This window comes from Petaurus breviceps, unplaced genomic scaffold, assembly GCF_028583685.1.
Source record: "Petaurus breviceps papuanus isolate PSGF00001 unplaced genomic scaffold, PetGlider_PUasm1.0 90731, whole genome shotgun sequence".
In the NCBI taxonomy this organism is placed as follows: Eukaryota; Metazoa; Chordata; class Mammalia; order Diprotodontia; family Petauridae; genus Petaurus; species Petaurus breviceps.
Window position 1 is genome coordinate 9,991,283 of NW_027187325.1, and position 20,482 is coordinate 10,011,764.

The window sequence follows — 20,482 nt, forward strand, 5'->3', positions numbered from 1 at the left end:
ATGTGCTATATGAGGAAGCAGGAATGAAAATGAAACTAAAGGTAGGTGGGACAGCTGGAATCAGGAGGACCTGAGTTCAAATATGACTTATACACTTAACACACTAGCTGTGTGACCTTGGGCAAGTCATTAACGCCAATTGCCTTGCCTTCCCCCCTCCAAAAAAAACAAAAGAAAATAAAAGAGTTAACAGTTGTATACCAACAATATGCAACATTATATATACATTCACAGAAAGGAGCTATGCTGACAGTTCTGAGATCACTAAAAAATTGTCTCAAGGTTAAAAAGGGAAGAGCGCCAAAGACCTAGAGGGAAAAAAAATCATGGACCTTGTATTCTTATAAAATTAGAGAAAAGATCAATAACTACTCATCATAAGCCTAATTTTTTAGAATAAATATACTCCTTTAGAGCATATTTGAAGAATATATAAGAAGGAAATAACACACTATATACTATAGTAGATTGTATCTTTAAGTCACACAACTGACTAAAAAGTCTAATGAATATAATCCTACTGACCTTACTGGTTTGTTGACTATCTTAGTACTGTCTCTCCATAAGAACTTGACTTACTAGAGGAAAAACTATCCTTAAACAATCTTCTAACAAGTTATCTCCCAGGGACATACAAGATTCTCTGAAATGTGTATCAGAGATAACTTTGTTTAAAAACAAAAAAACTCACACCTCTGATCATTAGTATCAGAAGCGATATAAAAAAATTTTTTGATAGCTGATGAGCCTTACCCTTGGCATGGACAACACCCAGGAAAGACTTCAAATTAAAGAGGGAGGTTCCCTACAAGTGGTGAGATCCTCCAGATGCCCTGGCTTATGTATGACTCTTTTGTTCACTCCATCAGTCCATAGGACACTGAAGGGAAAGTCCTAAGAGCCATTACTCAGAACAGTACAGTCATGTATTTAAATAAGAAAAAATAAGAAGAAATAAATAAGAAAAAGGTGGACGAATAAAGCTTCTTGTCCAGAAGATGACACACAGCCCAGTTCTCATCACAGAACTGACCCATCAGTACATATACTGCAGACGGACAATAAACTAGGCCTAGAACTGAGCAGGAGCAGAGTGAGACACATCGTAAAACTGGTAAGTATTTTTAAATTAGCTCTAGCTTCTCCTTTCATCCAAGGTTCTTCTTTTAAACAATATTCTTCCAGTGATGCTGTGTGGTTATAAATGTATTATTGCTTTTAAAGTTTGCTCAGCTAAGCTTCTGATTAGAGTTCTAAAAAAGAGTATTAAGACATCTGCTGGAAGTTAATGTTGGCTGAGGGTTCTGAAACAAATAGCTGCTTATTTTGAAAGTTATAAATTGTCATATATGTGTTAAATGTGGAAAACAAAACTATGCCATGATGGGTAATGGGACAAATATAATTTATGTGATTATAGTCTCTACCCAGAAAAAAGAGTAGATTTCAGAAATCTATCAGCTAACCTCGGAGCTGAAAATGATGGATTAAAACGTTGATTTTCAAGTCTAGCTGAGCAGAACAACAAATAGGAAGCAATACTTTCAAAAGCTACTGAGTAGACTGACTATTGTGGCTGAAACATCATGACCAGTGAGGCCTTAGTGAAGGAGTGCATATCAGCTTACGTTATCAGCGTAAGTATTCAAGACAGAAACTCCATTAGTGAAGTAAATGCCATGGAGAGGGCAATGACTTAGGTCTGAGCACATGGGTTTTTCTCACTCATGTCTCCTCTGACAGGTTTCTGTATGTGTCCACTCTTCCCCACAGATGCTGAGTATATTGAGAATGTGCCCCTTTTTATAGATTATGTATTTATTATTTATGCATTTGCTTTAACGAGCACTTATGATATTATTTCTTTTGCCTCACTGTTAAGTAGTTAAGACTGTTAACATTGTTAAGACCTCAAAGTGTTGGGGCGCCTAGGTGGCACAGTGAATAGAGCACAGGCCCTGAAGTCAGGAGGACCTGAATTCAAATCCGGCCTCAGACATGTGACACGCTTACTAGCTTAAATCCGTCCTCAGACATGTGACATACTTAAGTGACTTTGGGCAAGTCACTTAACCCCAACTGCCATCCAAAAAGCAAAAAAAAAAACAAAAAAAAAAACCTCAAAATGACATTATTGCTAGTAGCTGAATCATAACACCAAGGAAGCATGTGCAAAAGAAGTATGAAAGGAAGACACAGCAGATTTATTATGTAGGAATAGATAACCAATGGGCAATTTAAATATATTCACACAATGTCATGAGAACTAAAGAAAGGGCCTCACTCTACGTTGATGGACCCCTATAATGGAGAATTTACAGGAAGTCACAAATGAGTCATGCAGAATGGATGGGTTGCAATGCACACCAATGGGAGCATACACGGACACATCCAAATGCGTAATGCTTTCCCTAATACAACTATTAGTGGTCTCAAATTTCTATAGCACTTATAGTCTATACCACACAAGAAGCAACTGATGTCCTTTGTTTACCTGAACTTCATATGAATGGCAGTGCAAACTATCCAAATAAACTAGGTTTAAGGACAGAAAGTTAATAGGCTTTTTCCTTTCTTGTTGTTTCACTGATCTAAAAGTTTTTCTTAAATTTCAGAGTTTTAAAATGTTTTAATTGATACCTTCTGTTTAAAGAAGGGAGGACGGCAAAAACTTAGTAGGAAAGAAATGATGAACCTTAGGTTTAAAAAAGACAAGAGAAAATATCATTAGCTACTGTCCCATAAGTCTAATTTTCTAGAGTAATGTACATACTCACTGAAAACATATTTGATGATGAACTTGACAAACCCAACAACTTGATGAACATTTAGGAAGGAAACAGCCAGGCTTTCACATTATATTCTACAATAGAAAATCTTTACAGTCACATAATTATAAGAAACAAAGTTTCTGTCACATATAAACAACAGAATTTCTATTATATATAAGGAACAACTGCTTATGTAATAGATACTCTACATATACATAACTCATACACACATATCAAAAAAAAAGCTTGTAATAAAATTATTTGTGTCCTTTTGGCTCTGTAAGAATGGAAATTATTATATCCCACAGATATTCTTGGGAGATGGCAAAAGCTCCCAGGCTGTGGGGAGCTTGGGATAAGTCTGCATATCCTGTTTTCCAAAGACGGTGGTCAAAGAGCACATCCTGGATCCAGGGGAAAAACAAAGGTTGGGAGGTAACAAATGGCTCGGACCCAAGAAGCTATGCCCTGGTCACCAGTGTCCTCGCTACTATACCTGCATAATTAACCTACCCACCTGAAGGTAGAGTTTTCTGCCATTTTCTAGTCATGGACTGTATGACCAGGGAGGGGAAGGGCATTCTGAGGAGGAATGTAGTGGGTGTATAAGGAGAGTGTAACCTTGAGGAATCTGGATCAATCCTGACTGAGGGGAGGGTATGACTCCACTAACAGCATTTAAGTTTGCTCTACCTTCTGTATAGTGTGTGTGTTCTTTGGGAGCAGCACACCTGCTTTCTTGGAAAAAGTGAAATAAATGCCTTCCTCTGCCCACTCTGTTGGAGTGCCATCACATGGATCATCCTGAGGGCTTACACCCAACTCCCTGACCTTGCCTGGGACGTCCTGTGAGCCCCACAAGCCTATTTCTCCCAGTTCCATTTATAGCAAGAAATGTCCGTACTGACTCAACTGCCACGGATCACACAAGACACGAAGGGTTACTTTTTACAGAGGGTCTAAAAACTGAGGATTTCCAAGTAGGCACGAGGAATCTTAGATTGTTTCCAGTGCTAGTAACCCAACTCCACAGGCTGAAATGACAGCCACCCCACCTGTCAACCTGCCTGCAGGAGAGACCAAGGAAACCTTAGTTTCCAAAGAAACACCTTTCCGTTTTTCCCATTTAAGTTCATCACTCTTGCATAGTCTCTGGGTAGGAGAATGACAAATAGTCACAAGAAATAAATGATGGTACAAATCTTCTCCTGAGCTTCGGGGTGGGAGGAGGGGAAGGAAGAAGACGGGCAGCAGCCATGCTTGTCACCAGCACTGACTAGAGCTGGGACCTTTTACCCAGGGTTGGGGGAAGGGTGGTGGTGGAGGCCAAACTGAGGAGATGGCTCAGTGACAGGTTATCTATGGCTGTACGGTTTCCTTATTTTCATGAATTCTTAATAAGTAACAGGAAATAGGAAACTCTGGATAACCTATGAGGTGCAATCACTTAAGTCTCATGACTAGTCTAATTTTTTTAGGTTAAGACCCTACTGCAAGAATGAAGAGCTCAATAAGGAGAGAAGAGTGATTCCCTTTTGTAGGGACTGACAATTTCTGTCTCCTCCTTGGGTGGGTCTGCTGGTGCTTCGAAACCCGCTTTATTACTCCCTTCCAAGTAATCAGAACTGGGTTACTGATCCTATAACACACTTACAGAACTGAAAATGTAATGGTTAAATTTCACCAAGAATCCAATCTAGGGGCAGCCAGGTGGCTCAGTGAGTAAGAGCACAGGCCCCAGAGTCCGGATGACCTGGGATGGAATCCCGGGCTCAGACACTTAGCACCCACCCAGAAACACCTGGCCACGTAACCTTGAGCAAGTTACTTAACCCCGATTGCTTTAAAAAAAAAAAAAAAGAATCCGATCTAAAATTCTTCCTGTTTTGCTATATGTGCCCTTACAAAGGGCTAGCTGGCCTTCAGACATTACACATCCTAAGAAGTACCAACTAGGATATTACAGGCCATCTGAACAACTGCTTCAGGGAACTCTGAGCTCCTTACCAAGTAAGTGTTTAAAAAATAAACGAAAAAAGTTACTTTGCAAATTCTACCCCTCCCCCCCACTATCAGTAACTTCATCAGTAATCCTGAGACTTCATACTTCAAACATTAGGTAATAAAAGAACTATTTTCTAGTTGCTTGCTTGTGCACAGCAATCTCGGGCTTTTCACCATATTGAGTCAAGCTGTCACAGGGAAACAGTACTCAAAACTCCCTTAGAGAAAAGTGTTCAAACAAGAAATGAATATGAAATTGCATTACCCAACTTGCCAAGAATGTTAGAATGTGTGAACCACCCAGAACCCTCAGCTGAAGCACCCAATCGATGCGAACACCTATTTATTCAAAATTCAAAACCAGATATTTTTCTCTATTATACTACATCACACTCATCACTTCAGGGTACTGCAAAATCCTGAATCAAAGATTTATGTTCAATATAGTTTTGGTAAATAAGTACATTTTACTTTATTTTCATTTTTTTTTAATTCATAACACAATATAAGAGAGAGCAAGTTGGGGGAAGGGGTATTCAGTAGGCTTGCTATCTTGGGGTGGGACATAGAGGAAAAAAACGGGGAGAAAATTTGCAACTCAAAATCTTGTGGAAATGAATGCTGAAAACTAAAAATAAATTTTAAAACATTCATAACACATAGGTAAAGATAAAATTCTACAATATCCAATCCTGGCTGGCAGTCTGAAGAATCTCTCCTCTTCCCCTTACTACTGTAGCTGTGAAGGGCTAAGCCCAGAACTCTCCTTTACTACTATTTTTATTTTTATTTTTTACTACTTCACCTATTGTCCCCTTAACCCAAGCATTTTTCATTCTCCCCTCATACTTCCATCCCGTCTCTTACCAATTAAGCCTACAGACACTGAAGCCTCACCTCAGTCCAACCTGCCCACCTTATCTACAGATCAATGCAGAACCCCACTGAAAACTTAACAGTTTCTGGAATCATACCTGCAAGACTCCACTTCTCCCATTCCCACCCCTCCCTTGTAAGCAATGGCCAGGGGCCCCTCTTTGTAGCCACAAGAGGAAGAAAAAGAAATAATCCCTTTTTGTCAGTATGTGAGATGAGGCTAAAAAGAAGAAGGTGAAGAAGAGGTAAGAAATTTTCTTCTGAAACCTAGAAAATCCCAGAGAGCATTCTGGAATACAACCAGAAGAGCAGAACCTATTTTCCCACAGCACTATAGGGAAAATGTGTTATTTATTGTACTTTCTATAATATTAAATTGTACTTACACTTTCTGTAACATTATTTGTACTTTCTATAATATTGCATGTTAAGTAGGCTTCTGTCTGCCAGTTAGGAACCTAACATTTATATCATTATGTTTCTGGGAAAAATATATTCCAAATCATATATTTTTTAAGCAAATGGGGTTAAGTGACTTGCTCAAGGTCACAGGGCCAGGTGTTTCTGGGTGGATGCTGAGTGTCTGAGCCGGGATTCCATCCCAGGTCCTCCCGACTCTGGGGCCGGCGCTCTTAGTCACTGTGCTACCTGGCCGCCCCCCAAATCTTATTTTAAAAGAAAATCCATATTAAATTATGGCAGCATGACTGAGTGGGGAAAAAAAAGCCTTGGCAGCATGACTGAGTGGGGAAAAAAAGCCTTGGAGTTAGAGTTGAGTGCTCGATCCTTATTTACTACCTGTGTATCTTTGGCCAAGTCACAATCACCTCCCCAGGGCTTAGTGTTCTAAAATAATCTCACTAATCTCATCCCTTCCAACTCTAAAATTCTATGATCCCCAATCCAAATATTTTCAGCTAGTGAGAATATTAAATTGATAACATTCCATTCACCAGCAATACAGCTCAATATTAAGTGACTAGGTGCAATACAAAAAAAATCCAACAGAGGCCCCACATGCAATCAACTCACCAGTGAGGGGGATGGGGATGTAGGCAGCAAAGACAGACTCAGAAACATATCCAGTACATAAAGATAAAACAGGGTAAAACTATCTTCAAAGGAAACATTTGGCTTTTTTTTTTTGCTTTTTGGAGGGCAACTGGAGTTAAGTGACTTGCCCAAGGTCACACGGCTAGTTTTTTGTGTTAAGTGTCTAAGGCTGAATTTGAATTCAGGTCCTCCTGACTCCAGAGCTGGTACTCTATTCAATGAGCCACCTAGCCACCTCAAACATCTGGCTTTTGTCTAAGAATTCCAATAAGGGTTAATCCACTAAACATAAAGTAAAATTAGAAATTTGAGGGAAAACAGGCAAACTATAAATAACCTCTACTAAGACAAATGAAAATTTGAAAGCACAATGACTCAAGAGGCATATAGTGCAATGAACAGTCACTTTTGATGAATCTGGGCAAGTCACATAACTTTTCAATGTTCCAGGCAATTCTAGGACTATCAGCAGAACAATTGCTGATTTACTTTGGTAGTGGGAGTTTACTCCCTAAAAGCTCCCTAATCTCATGAAGTTATCAGTCTGTATAAAAACAAAACACAATAACAACTTACACTGCATAGCTCTGTGTTCCTAACTCAGCAAAAAAAAAAAAATCAACATTGTAGAAACTTTAATAAAGTTAAGTGAAAAAAAGATGTGTGTGTATATATATATATATATCCCACAGCAGTCATTTGTGTTCTAACGCAGTAAAAGGGTTTTAAAAGAACACTGGGAATTGGAACTTGAGCAAATTTCAACACAGATGGGGAAAGAATCCATTCCAGACAGAGCGGATACAGACTCAAAGATGGGAAAGAGAATGGGAAGCATGAATGAGAACAATGGCATATTGAAAGAAAGGGGGTACTAGGAAATAAGGCTAGATGTAGCTGAAATGAGATTCTAGAAGTCCCTTAACCCTAAAGTCAATGGTTTATCATTTATTTGGTAGGTATCAGGAAGTGACCAAAGGTTCCGTATTAGGGGACATAGTCATTCTGCACACAGAGGTTATTTGCAGATGTGAACTGCATATGGTCAGATCCAGAGGCTGTACTGACTGATAGGTTTACTAAACTGCTTCTTCTAGCTCTTTTTAAATCTTTATTGGAAGGAATGAATGGTATGTATGGTAGGTATGGAACAGGAGAGAGTATTTGGAAGTAAATATTATGTAAAAACAAAAGATATTAAAAATTAAAAATTTTAAATTTAAAAACAGGAGTGGAAACTAAGGAATATCTATTGTAACTTGCTTTTAAAAACTATCTGAAACAAGTACTTAATTGCAATTTGATTAGTTTCTGAGTGTAAATAAATGAAAAAACCAAAAGGTATTTATATGCAGATTATCAGTAATGAGATAAGAGCACCAACAAGGCTTTGCTTTAAAGCACTAAGAAGGCCTTTTCTTTTTCAAAGAAAAGGAAGGCAAAGTGGAGGAGCAAAAAAAGAAAGGTAATGGGGCTAGGTGGCGCAGTGAATAGATCATGGGCCCTGGACTCAGGAGTGACCTCAGACACTTAACACAAAACTAGCCTTGTGATCTTGGGCAAGCCACTTAACCCCAACTGACCTGACTTCCCCCTCCAAAAAAGCTAAAAAAAAAAAAAGGTATTCATTTATATATAAAGAACAAGACAAGAATAGTGTCAAAAGCATGTATCACTTTTCCGCCTATTTAGACTAAAGGTGAGACACAGAAAAAAACAACCAATCTCAGTCCAGAGTTCCAGTCCTACAAACTGCTCCCATTAAATTTGACAGTTTAATAAACATTTATTAGACATTTAAAAAGCTAGAAGTTCCAGAGACATCATCTCAAACTCAGCCCATTCAAAACAGAACTCCTCCTCCAACAGCTGCCCCTCTCCTGACCTTCCTATCTCCCTTTGACAGCATCTCGCTCCTTCCAATCTCCCCGTTTCCAAGTTCAGAGTAATTCATTACTCCCCACTTTCTCCTTTACAATCACGTATTTCACGTATACAATCAGCTGTCAAATCTCACATGTTTGCAACACATATTAGTGTATCTTCCCACACAGCCATCACCCTGGTTCAGACTTTCACCACCTCTCTTGTGGCTTCTGCCTCAAGTACCTCTCTGATCTATTTGCCACAGTCCTGTAGAGGTGATTTTTCTAACTCTAACCCAGTAGGATAAAATATAAACTTCCTGTTTTGCATTGAAAGCCCTTCATAGCCTGGTTCTCACCTATATTTCCAGCCTTAGTCCAACCAAACTGGTCTTCTTTCTGTCCCCTGGCACTCCATCTCTGGTCTCTGCATCTTGGCAATAGCTGCTACCCTCACCTGGAAATGGATTCCTTCTTTCCTGTCACCTCCAAGAATTCCTTATTCTCTTCAAGGAATCAGGTTCCGATCAAACACCACCATGAAACCTTTCCTTGATTCCCCAATCCCCTACCCAACTGCTCTTGTTATTTATCAAGTGTGTACTTGATTATATCTCCCCCAACAAAATGACAGTAGGCAGCTTAAAGGCAGGGACTGTTCCACTTGAGTCTTTGTATCCCCAGCAGCACACAGCAAAAAGTCCAAAATGATTAGACTGTCACTTTAATGTGCTATAAAGGCCTTTTCTGCTATTAATAAATAGTATCCTGGGGCACAGCTAGGTGGCGCAGTGAGTAAGAGCATCTTTTTTTTTTTTTTAAAGCAATCCGGGGTTAAGTAACCTGCTCAAGGTTACACGGCCATTTATTTCTGGGTGTGGTTCTGAGTATCTGAGCCCGGATTTGATCCCAGGTCATCCCGACTCTGCAGCCAATGCTCTTACTCGCTGTGCCACCTGGCTGCCCCTTTTTTTTGTTTGTTTGCTTTCTGGAGGGCAATTGGGGTTAAGTGACTTCCTCAAGGTCACACGGCTAGTTTTTGTGTTAAGTGTCTGAGGCCAGATTTGACCCAGGATCGTTTCCGGCCTCAGACACTTGACATCCACACAAAAAAACTGGCCCTGTAACCTTGGGCAAGTTACTTAACCTCAATTGCTTAATAAATAAATAAATAAACAAATAAATAGTATCCTGTCCAAAAACTCTATATAGCTGTTTTAGGAAATGAAACTTTCTGTGATAAGTACATACAATGCCAATTATGCCCTAATCAAAAAGAAGCCCAAGAAAGCCAACTTCTATTTCTCCCCCTAGTTTTAATAAATTTTCTATGTTACTTAAAGGTACATTTACTTTCAATTACTGACCTAAGATGAGACTGAGAAGAAATCTAGTCCATACAAAAGTGAAAAAATCCACTTGGATGCTACGTACCGGCAAATCCACACTGACATCAGTTCCATCCAGCAATGACACCCTACATGTAATAATGGACTTGGCATCTCCAGCTGCAGGAATGTGGGTAGCAGCTCGCTGGGCTTCTCGCAGACGCTCCTTCTCGGCATGCTTTCGCATTGACCGGCGCCCCAGCGTTCGTCGGAAAAAGCTTAGCATCTTCCCCACTAAAAAATCAAAAGTAAAAAGAAGTCAGCTTTCTATTTATTTTAAAGATCAGTAAGGCATACCATGCTTTTTTTTTCTAACCTACAAAGTCTTAACATTGACAAGAGCCCTATCTGTGATAAACCAAAGAAACAAGGGAAAGGACAAGTAACCTTAATTTATCTACACCAGCCTCGTGTATTGCCTCCTTTGGATAACCTTGAATCTTCTGAAAGACAAAAAGTTACCAAACAATTACTCTGTACCCACTCTATCAAAGCCACGGAGTATGGTAGGTGCTGGGGATACAAAAGTGAAGTTAACTATCTAAAAATGGGAATCTATGTACACAAGTAAGTTGCGACACAACCAGAGTTGTCATCTGATTCCTACTGAGGTCCGTTCAATCTGTTCTGTTTTATGATCCTGAAGGCAGCCATGGTGAACACAAATGCCATCTATTGTATCACAAAAGAAGGAACAGCTCAATCACTGCCAATCCATCATTCCAACCCAAAATACGCACCTTTGGGATGGCGGGTTAGGAAACTCTAACTTCCTACAGAAAGGAGAGCACATCAACATTTACTGAACGCCCATCATACCAGGCACCAATCAACCAACAAACATTTATTAAGTTACCTATGTAGGAAGCAATGAGAATACAGACAAAAATGGTCTAATCCCTATTCTGAAAGGATTTATATTCTGTCAGGGAAAAGAACACGAACATAATAAATAAATGATTATTAGAGGGGACGGCACTAGCACTTGGAGGGGATGAAGAAAAGCAATGCTTCAGCCAAGTTTTGAAGGAAACAAGAATGCTAAAAGGCAGATACAAGATAAGGAAGGCAGGCATCCAGAACAGCCTGGGCAAAGGCATGGGGACAGGAAAGTGCAACGTGTCAGGTATACAGTATGAAAACCAGAGCTCACAAAGGAGAATGATCTATGACATGCATAGAAATATGATATAAATATCACAGATCTAGGAAGGTGGGCTGGAGGCAGCCTGCGAACTGAAAAACAGAGGAGTTTTCTATCTTACAAAAGGAATGGAGACATCAGTTTAATGACTAGGAACATAATCAGCCCTGCACTTGAGGAAAGCTTTGGCAGCTGAACGGAGATAAACTGAGGGAAGGAGAATCATCTGGAGGAATTTCAGCCCAGGCCAAGGCAGAGGAGGGCCTGAACCAGAGTGAGCTACGTGAGCAGAGAGAAAAAGACTGACAGAAGAAACACGGCTGCTCACTTGTGTCTGACTCTTCACCAGCCCTCATTCTGCAGCACACCAATGCAGTCCATGGCATTTTCTTGACAAATATACTGGAGTGATTTGCTGTTTCCTTCTCTAGGGGATTAAGGCAGAGGACAAGTGACTTGCCCAGGGTCACACAGCTAGTAAGCGTCTAAGGTCAAATCTGAACTCAGGTCTTCCCAACACCAGGCCCAGTATTCTATTCACTGAGTCATCTAGCTGCCTCCTGAGAGACACAGCAGAGGCAGAAGGAATAAGTCACCGTTGGTCAAGTAGAGTGAGGGAGAGTAAAGAAGTCAAGGAGGTCTCAGAGACTATGGACCTGAGTGTCTGGGGAAGATGACGGGATTGCTGATAGAAAGATTAAAAAAAGATGAATTCGGAAGGAAAAGATGAGTTCTTTTTAGACATGATGAATTTGAGATCCCTACAGATGGAGGAAGAAAGATGGTTTGTTAAAAATCAAAAGGGCACAATAGAGGAAGAAAAGATTATACTTCTATATTTTGGAGAAGAAAAAAATATCTAATAAGAGATGGCAATTGGGCTGAATACTGAAGGACAGGTGAGCATTCTCCTGAGGCAGAAGTAAAGGGCATCCCTGACAAAGGGGACTATGCGCAAAAATAAGGAGGAAGGAAAGCATAAATCACATCCAAAGAATTACCAACAGCCCCAACTGGAGAAAGCACAGAGTACATAAAAAAGAGGAAGATACAGTTTTCCAGAATAAATAGACTTGAATGTCATGCATGAATCTTGGACTTTATTCTGGAAAACTATGGGAAATATTAAAGGTTTCTGAGTATAGATATGACAAGATCAGAGCAATGCTGTAGGAGCATTATTCTAATACCTATGTAGTGTAACTTGCAAGAGAGAACTGTGGGTGGGAAAGTTGATTGTAATATAGTCTAAGTGAAGGATGAAGGCCCAAGCTATGGTGGAGATGCTGGGAAGAGGAAAAAAAACCAAGGACAAATTAAGTAAGGAGGTAGAAACTACAGGACTGATTAGAAGCCAAGAGGCAGAGATACATGTCAAAGATGAGGTCAAGGTTCCCATTCTTCCTGATTAGAAGAATAATGGCATCTTTACTGTAAGTAAGGAAAGTCAAAGAGAATGTGTCTTGGAGGAACAAAGATTTTGGATATTAATAAGTTTAAGGTACTGATGAGATTATCTAGGTGGATGTGTTCAGCAATCAGACTGAGTTGTGGGTCTGCAGCTACCAAGAAAGGCCATGATTAAAGATTTGAGAATTTAGCATAGAGGTTATCTGAAACTGTAAAAATGGGAAGATTATCCCCAAGAGAGATCTTATGGAAGATGCATCAGAACAGAACAAAAATTTATTAAACACGTGCATGACGTGCAAAGATACTTCTCTCCCAGTTATCATTTTTGTAAATATATATATATATGCATATGCATACACACAACCTGTCCAAAAGAGAGGACTCCTCTTTTTCTGTCCTGTCAAGGACACCACTTGCTTTCCAGTCGCCAGGTTCCAATCAGGGAGCCCTGGCCCCAAGTTCAGCCGGCTGCCAGCCCTGCCTCCACAGTATGTCTCCCATCAGTCCCTGTCTCTCCTCTCCTACAACCATCACTCTATCTGAGATCTGTCTTCACTATTCCAAGTCTCCTAACTTCTCCCAGCCGTAGTCACTCCCTGGTCCCGTTCACCCTCACACAGCTGCCCCAATGATTGTGACCATGCCATCTCCAGGCTCAGCAAGCTCTCTCCATCACTCTTCTGCCCCCGCCTTCCCGGGTTCATCATGCCCTCTCTGGTCCGGCCAAACTGGTCCCCTATGCTGCGTCTGTGCCTCTGCGTGCCAGGAACACGCTTCCGTCTCCAGGAGTCCCAGGTTTCTTTCAAAGTCCAGTTAAAGCCACTTCCTACATCAGCTCTTTCCTGATCCCCCCCCCCCCCCAGGCACTGACCCCCCAAAAGCCATCCGGCATCCCACAGGATGTGAGCCCCTGGAGACCGGGGCCTGATGGCCCTTGGCAGGGGCTTTTTTAACAGGCATAGAGATGTTAGAGAATCTCCCGGAGTGGTCAGTCATTACGGGCATCGCGCGGGTCAGGGAACAGGGTGGCCGGTCAGCGGGGGGCCCTCCCTGGGGACACGGCAGGGTCGGCAGCGCCTACGTGGCTCCAAGGGGAAGTCGGCGGGAAGATCACTGCTCTGTTTTAAGGAGTAAGACGTTAATTCTACAGATCTGCGCTCCGGGCCCCGGGAGGTTACCGCGGCTGAGAGGCCAGGCACGGCCCGCGGGGCCCGCCGAGGACCGGCGAGGCTGCCGCGGCCCAGCCTTCCCAGCGGGGACAACCACTCCCCCTCACGGCAGCCACACGTGGAGGGGGCCTGGGAAGGGTCAACACGCGGCGGCGGCGGCGGCGGCGGCGGCGGCGGCCCCGGCCCTCGGCTCCCAGGGCAGCCCGGCGCGGGGGGACAACGCCTCGGCGCCGCCCCCTCCCCGACGGCTTCGTGTTTTACCCGGGGAGCCCGCAGGGGCAGGCGCCCCGGCCGCTGGGTCCGGGAGCGGAGCGGGGGGCTGGGGGGCAGCGGCCGGGCCGAGCCCGGGCCGGCAGCGCTCAGGGGCCAGGGCTCCTCGCTCACCTGGTGGCGGCGGCCGAGGAGGCCCAGGAGGAGGCCCCGGGCCCGGCGCAGCGCGCTCCGCTGCAGGCGGCGGTCCCCGGCCGGCGGGGCTGGGGGCCTAGGCTCCTCCTCAGGGACTCCAAGAAATGGCGGCTCCAGCCGGCGGCGGGCACACGTTAATCCTCCCCCCGGGAGAACCTGCACCTCCCACCCCTGCCCTGGCCCCTTTAAGGAGCTCCCCAAGTCCCGCCTCCGGGGCGGGGCCTCGCCTTAAAAGGGCAACGGCGCCTCCCAGGAACACCTCGCCCTGGGATGAGAAAGGTTATGGGCTCCTGTTTAAAAGGGCACCTGAAAGGTTCCAGGCTCCCGGTTTCTGGGAGTGCCTTCCTGCCCCTGGGCTCAGATTCCTCACCTGTAAAATGAGGAAGCTGATGACTTTGCCTCCTAAGGAGTGTCTCTGCTTTTATCTCTCGCCATTCCAATTCACCCTCCGTGTAGCTGCTAATCGGTATTCCTAAAACCCATAGCTGATCAAGACCCTCCCTCCTCTAAAACCTTGGTAAATTTCACACTCCTCAGCCTGGACCCAAGCTACCTTTCCACTCTGTGCTACCTTTTCTACCTTTTTAAATAATTTTTTGTTTCTTTTTTTCTAACCATCACCATAACCCATACTGGGTATCCCAGTACCCGACATCCCAAAAAGTCAAGTAACAATTCCGTATAACAAAAAGCATTTTTTCCAAACAGAGAAGAAAAAAAGTGAGGGGGAAATCACCATAATTAATCAATATACCAAAATTATTCTGAAAAGTATTAGAAACGTACACCTGTAGACCTCCCGTTTCTGCAGAGGGGTGGGACGGTAGTCAGACTAGGTCATGTTGTACTACTAAATGTTCCCGGAATTTGATGTTCTGTTTTCCATTTACATCCTTTTGCCCAGAAAATTGTTTTCCATTCCTGAAATGCCCTTCTTCCTCCCCTTATTCTTAGAATTCATAAATTTATTCAAGGTTTAGTCAAGTACCACACCTTCTGCTCAAAGCCTTTCCTGATTCCCTCTTGTTCTCTCCAGTTGTTAAGTGTTCTCTCCCCTTTCAAATTATTTAGCTAATATTTGTCCATGTCCATGTTACATCCATTAAGTACAGAGCTTCTTCATCCTTTTTATGTCATGGACCTATTTCATAGTCAGGTGAAACCTATGGATAGCCCTCTTCTCAGAATAATGTTTTTAAATGCACTAAAGGAAACCAATTTTATTGAATATGATTATTAAAAGGTGTTTTTTAAAAGTTCAAGCCACAGATTAAGAATCTCTGCATCTAGGGGCGGCCAGGTAGCACAGCAAGTAAGAGCACCGGCTCCAGTATTGGGATGACCTGGGGATCAAATCCGGGCTCAGGTACTCAGCACCACACCCAGAAATAACTGGCTGTGTAATCTTGAGCAAGTTACTTAACCCCAATTGCTTTTAAAAAAAAAAAGAATCTCTGCATCTAGTAGAATTTCTTTGAGGGCAGGGGCTGTTTTATGTCTATATTTGTGCCACTAATGTACGGTACCATTGCTTGTACATAGTAGGCATTTAATTATTGTTTGTTGCATTGACTAGATAGTCATGAAGACCTTTTCTAACTATCCCTTTTTTATTTTCTTGAAATTAGAATGTGGCACACTGTCACAGATACATGTAACATATTATTAGTTCAGTAATTGAGTATATATTTATTTTATCCACTCTGCCAGGATTGTTTCGGACTGAGTTGTTTGTCTGAAATTGACACAATCCATCAAGAAACATGTACACATGATTTTCTGCATACAAAAATAATAATTTACTATATAACACATGTCATGAGGAATATTCTTGAAATGACTTCAGAAAGTTTAATAATCTAAGCTCAATGTGTGACAGTCTTTCAAACCATTAAGACAATGTAAATATAAGTAAAGGAGATCAAAAAGGGAAAAAAATGCATATAGAGAAATATTTATAACATCTTTTTTGGTAGCAGTAAAGAACTGGAAAGGGGCAGCCAGGTAGCACAGCAAGTGAGAGCACTAGCTCCAGTGTCAGGATGACCTGGAGATCAAATCCCAAGCTCGGACACTTAGCACCCACCCAGAAACACCTGGCCATGTAACCTTGAGCAAGTTACTTAACCCCAATTGCTTAAATAAAAAAAAAACTGGAAATTAATGACTGAACAAATTATGTATTAATGTAATAAAATTTACCATTCCATAAGAAATGTATTAATTAATATTAATGTAATAAATGTATTAATTTATGTGATTATATTAATGTAATAAATGCAATATTACATTTTAATGTAATAATATTAATGTAATAAAAATTATCATTCCATAAGAAATAACAAAAGGCACATTTTCAGAGAAACCTAGGAAGACTTATATGGACTGATACAGAAAGTGAGCAGGAGGAAAACAATTTATAAGAATTACAACACATTATCAAGAAAAACAGCTTAAAAAGCCTTAAGAACTCTCATCAGTTCAGCAACTGATCACAATTCCAGAGACCCTATGATGAAATACGATAGCCATGAGGGATAATGGACTCAAGACACAAAAAGAGATATTTGGGATGTGACCAGTACAGGAGTTTGCTTTGTTCAACTCTGCATAATTGTTAACAAATGTTTTGTTTGTTTTTCTTATTTTTTTTTATTTGTTGGGAGGAAGAAGGTGAAAGAGAAAAAATAAATGCTTGATAATTGAAAAAAACAAATGTTCAAAAACAACATCATTGGAAGGGACACTGGTGGACTTAATTTCCCATAATACATGACTTTGGCCTGTGCGGTCACCAGATGAAGATTATGATTGGTGCTAGAAGGCAGATGGTTTAAAAAGGACAAGTGCCAGGAAGCAGGAGGGCTCAAAGTCATGGTTGAGGGTAGGGAGAGAGAGTAGAAGACTGTGTGGAACAGCTGCCCTGGCATCATGTATGCATCGTGTTGATAATCACAAAACCAGAGCAAGGCTTTCCATCACTCTGTCCTCCTGAAGGGACTCATGTTCCACCACATTCTAAACGCCCATCACATAGTCTATGATTATAAGATTGCTGTGTTGGGGTGGGGGTTATATTCTAATTCTATGAACTCTTTTTTTAAGAATAATGTTTTAAAATTCATAATATAAAATACATAGGGTTACAAAAGAAACCAATTATATTGAATTCTTTCCAATCTCTGTAACTCCTGGGGAGGATTAAGTATGAGTCCAAAGAATGTTTTTATTCCTTGATCCCTTCTTTGTTATATATGTCATTTCATGTCTCAATTGCTTTTGCTGTTGGATTGATGAACTGTGAGAAGTCTAGCAGTAGAGTAAGATATTTGGTGGGGAATGGGGCAGTGAGCTGAATAGTTCTCTCAAAATGTCCATGTGGAATGGTTAACAGGGGGAAGGGCAAGATTACAAAAGGGTGTGGTATGCTTTTGCAAAGAGTCAGAGCTAGAAGGGATGGATGATTTCAGTTAAGTGCAGAGCCGAAGAAGGGAGGGAGAAAGGAAGGCAGGCAGGCAAGCAGGCACTCTAGTTGGAACCAACAGACCTGGCTTAGAGTCCCAACTCTTACACTTACAACTTCTGAGTCTCAATTTACTCCTTTGTAAATAGAAGACTGAACCAGTAATTTCATTTGTATATAGGGCTCCCTGATGAAGAAACTCCCTCCACCAATGCATGGTGGTACATTCTCTGCAATTTATAACTCAGAGAGTGGAATTACTTGTAAAACAGAAAAATAATGCTTGTAGCACCTGCTCCACAGTTTTAAGTGCTTAGTCAGCCTTGAAGCATTAAATAAATGTGGTTCATTATTGTCTTAAATTCATATGAAATAGTTTAAGTTCTAGGTTGTTGATTTTTTTTTACTTAAAATGTAGTGCCCACAACTGAACACTGTCTTCCCCATGCAGTGTGGCCTGACCCGGGCAGGGCACAGTGAGATGTTTCGGACACTGTATCTCTCCTAAGATCACATCCATTGTTGATTTGACGTGTTTTAAGTCCACCGAAGTCCCCAGGTCTCTTTCACGGCAACTTTATAGTCATCATCCCTATTCCAGGTGTCTCTATATTTGATGATATATTTATCCCTATTACATTTCACCTTGTTAGAATTAGCCCATATTTAGCTCTCCTGCCCAACTTTTTATCATCTGGAAATTTCACCAGCATATCAGTCATATCTGTATCCAAGTCACTCATTAAAAACTTCAAACAAGGGGCAGCTAGATGGCACAGTGAATAGAGCACCAGCCCTGGAGTCAGGAGGACCTGAGTTCAAATCTGACCTCAGACACTTAACACTTACTAGCCATGTGATCTTGGGAAAGTCACTTAACCCCAATTGCCCTGCCTTCCCTCTTCCAAAAAGAAAAAAAAAAATAAAAACCTCAGACAAGAAGAAGGCTGAGCCTTGAGCCCTATAGTTTTCCACTAGAAACCTAACTGTAAGACTCCTTTGTGTCACAGATTGCTTTGGCAGTCTGATGAAGCCCAATATTATTGTGGTTTATTGCCTACACTTGTAAGTGGAGAAAATGCTAAACTTCAATTAAAGATTACTGACAAAAAAGAATAAGATGTAACTTTTTTTTTTCCCCATCCAAGTTCATGCACTCTCTGAAATCTATGCATTGGAGGCCTTACAGATCCATGGATCCCATCCATGGATAAACATGGATCAAGAACCTCTATCCAGATGACACCATTAACTGTTCATTAACACTCAAGTGCAGTTGAGTGATCAGCACTTCCCTTTCTATTTATATACAAAATATCAGTTTAATAATCTGATTAGAATTTTGCTAGGGATCAATGTCAAGTTTATTAATCAGTAGTTTCTACCTAAAATCTACTTTTAGGGCCAGTGGAGATATTTGCTCTTCCCCAGTCATCCAGCACTAAGCCTGATATCTTAGATTCCACAACCACCATTGAAGTTCAGCAATCACATCTATTTTTATTATTATTTGATTTATTTGTTATTTTTAAAAAATTAACATTTCATTATTTTATCTAGTTTTCACTACCTAAAAAAGCATTTTGTCCATGTGAAGAGACTTGAACTTTAGAGCATCTAGGTACTCTCCTAGTGGACAATACTTTTCTAGAATAGGAATTTATTTAGAAAAAAGTTTATGGAACTTGACACTGAAATGCTTAAAAATATATGGAAATCTATTTTTGAATGGTCCACAGTATAACTAGTGCTTCCTGGGAGATCAAGTCTAAGGGGGTTACTAAAGTGAAAAAGAAAGGAGGTAGACCCAAAGACAAATGATAGAGGTCCAAGAAAATAAATCTATTGTTCAGTGAAATGTCTTTTGTATTGATCTGGACCCTTCCTTCTATATTCATTGAACTCAAAATTCACCAAATGTTTGTTTAGAACCTATTATAAGAAAGTCACTCTTCTTTTTTTATTAAAAAAATGTATTTATTTTTAGTTTTCAACATTCACCGTTAAAAGATTTTGAGTTCTAATTTTTCCCCTGTCTCCTCTCCCCCCTCCCCAAGACAGCATGGGATTTGATGTAGACTACACATGTACAATCATAGTAAACATATTTCTAATCAGTCATGTGGCAAAGAAGAATCAGAAACAAAGGGAAACCCCATGAAAAAGAAAGAAAAAGAGAGAAATAATATGCTTTAATCTGCATTCACACTCCATAGTTCTTTCTCTGGATGTGGACAGCATTTTCTATCCTGAGTCTGTTGGAACAGTCTTGGATCATTGCATTGCTGAGCAGAGTCATGTCTATCAAAGTTGGTCATGGAACAATGTTGCTATTACTACGGACAGTGTTCTGGTTCTGCTCACTTGACCCAGCATCAGTTTATGTAAGTCAAGAAAGGCACTGTCCTTTGCACTAGGAATAAAAAAAAAATCAGTCCTTGACCTCAAGGAATTCACATTTTTACTGGAAGCAGTAGCAGAATGAATAAGAAGGAAAAAAACTTTCTTAAGCTTTTATTATGTGCTAAGCATTGAAGATACAAATAGAAAAAGAAACGATAGTCCTTGCTCTAAGGAGCTTACACTCAGTGGGGAAGATAACACACATAGAGTCCAGATGCAGGGTGGATGGAAAGCCTTAAGGTCTATGTAGCAGCAAGCACCCCACCGTCCCCAGGGTGGCTGCCAACACAGGTTCTTGGATCTGCTTTGATAGAGGAAAGCAACTCAAAATGGGTTAACAAGCTTACTTTAATCAGTCAAACATATATCGTTTACCTAGTTCAGGGGAAAAAGGTCAGCACCGCGAACTTCAGAGTATACAGACAGAATTATCAAGACAGAGAAACAGATCAAGTAGACACGTTTCCAAACTGTCCAACCATTACATCCATACCAAATCAACATCTGTGTTTTTCAAAGGGGGGGGGG

At 41.0% G+C, this 20,482-nt stretch overlaps 1 protein-coding gene across 4 annotated transcripts in view; it reads right to left on the reverse strand.

The window, feature by feature from the left end:
* The window catches only part of EPB41L5 (erythrocyte membrane protein band 4.1 like 5), a 133,392-nt gene extending 119,126 nt beyond the window's left edge, over positions 1-14,266 (reverse strand). The window contains exons 1-2 of one of the 4 annotated variants that reach the window (XM_069066911.1): positions 14,068-14,266; positions 10,004-10,191 (exon numbers count right to left, since the gene is read on the reverse strand). In XM_069066911.1, the coding sequence (XP_068923012.1) occupies positions 10,004-10,183 (180 nt within the window). In that variant the 5' untranslated portion in view covers positions 10,184-10,191; positions 14,068-14,266. The remainder of the gene's footprint in view (positions 1-10,003; positions 10,192-14,067) is intronic. The other 3 variants (XM_069066912.1, XM_069066914.1, XM_069066915.1) reach the window with 3 other exon arrangements.
* Between the last annotated feature and the right edge of the window lie 6,216 nt (positions 14,267-20,482).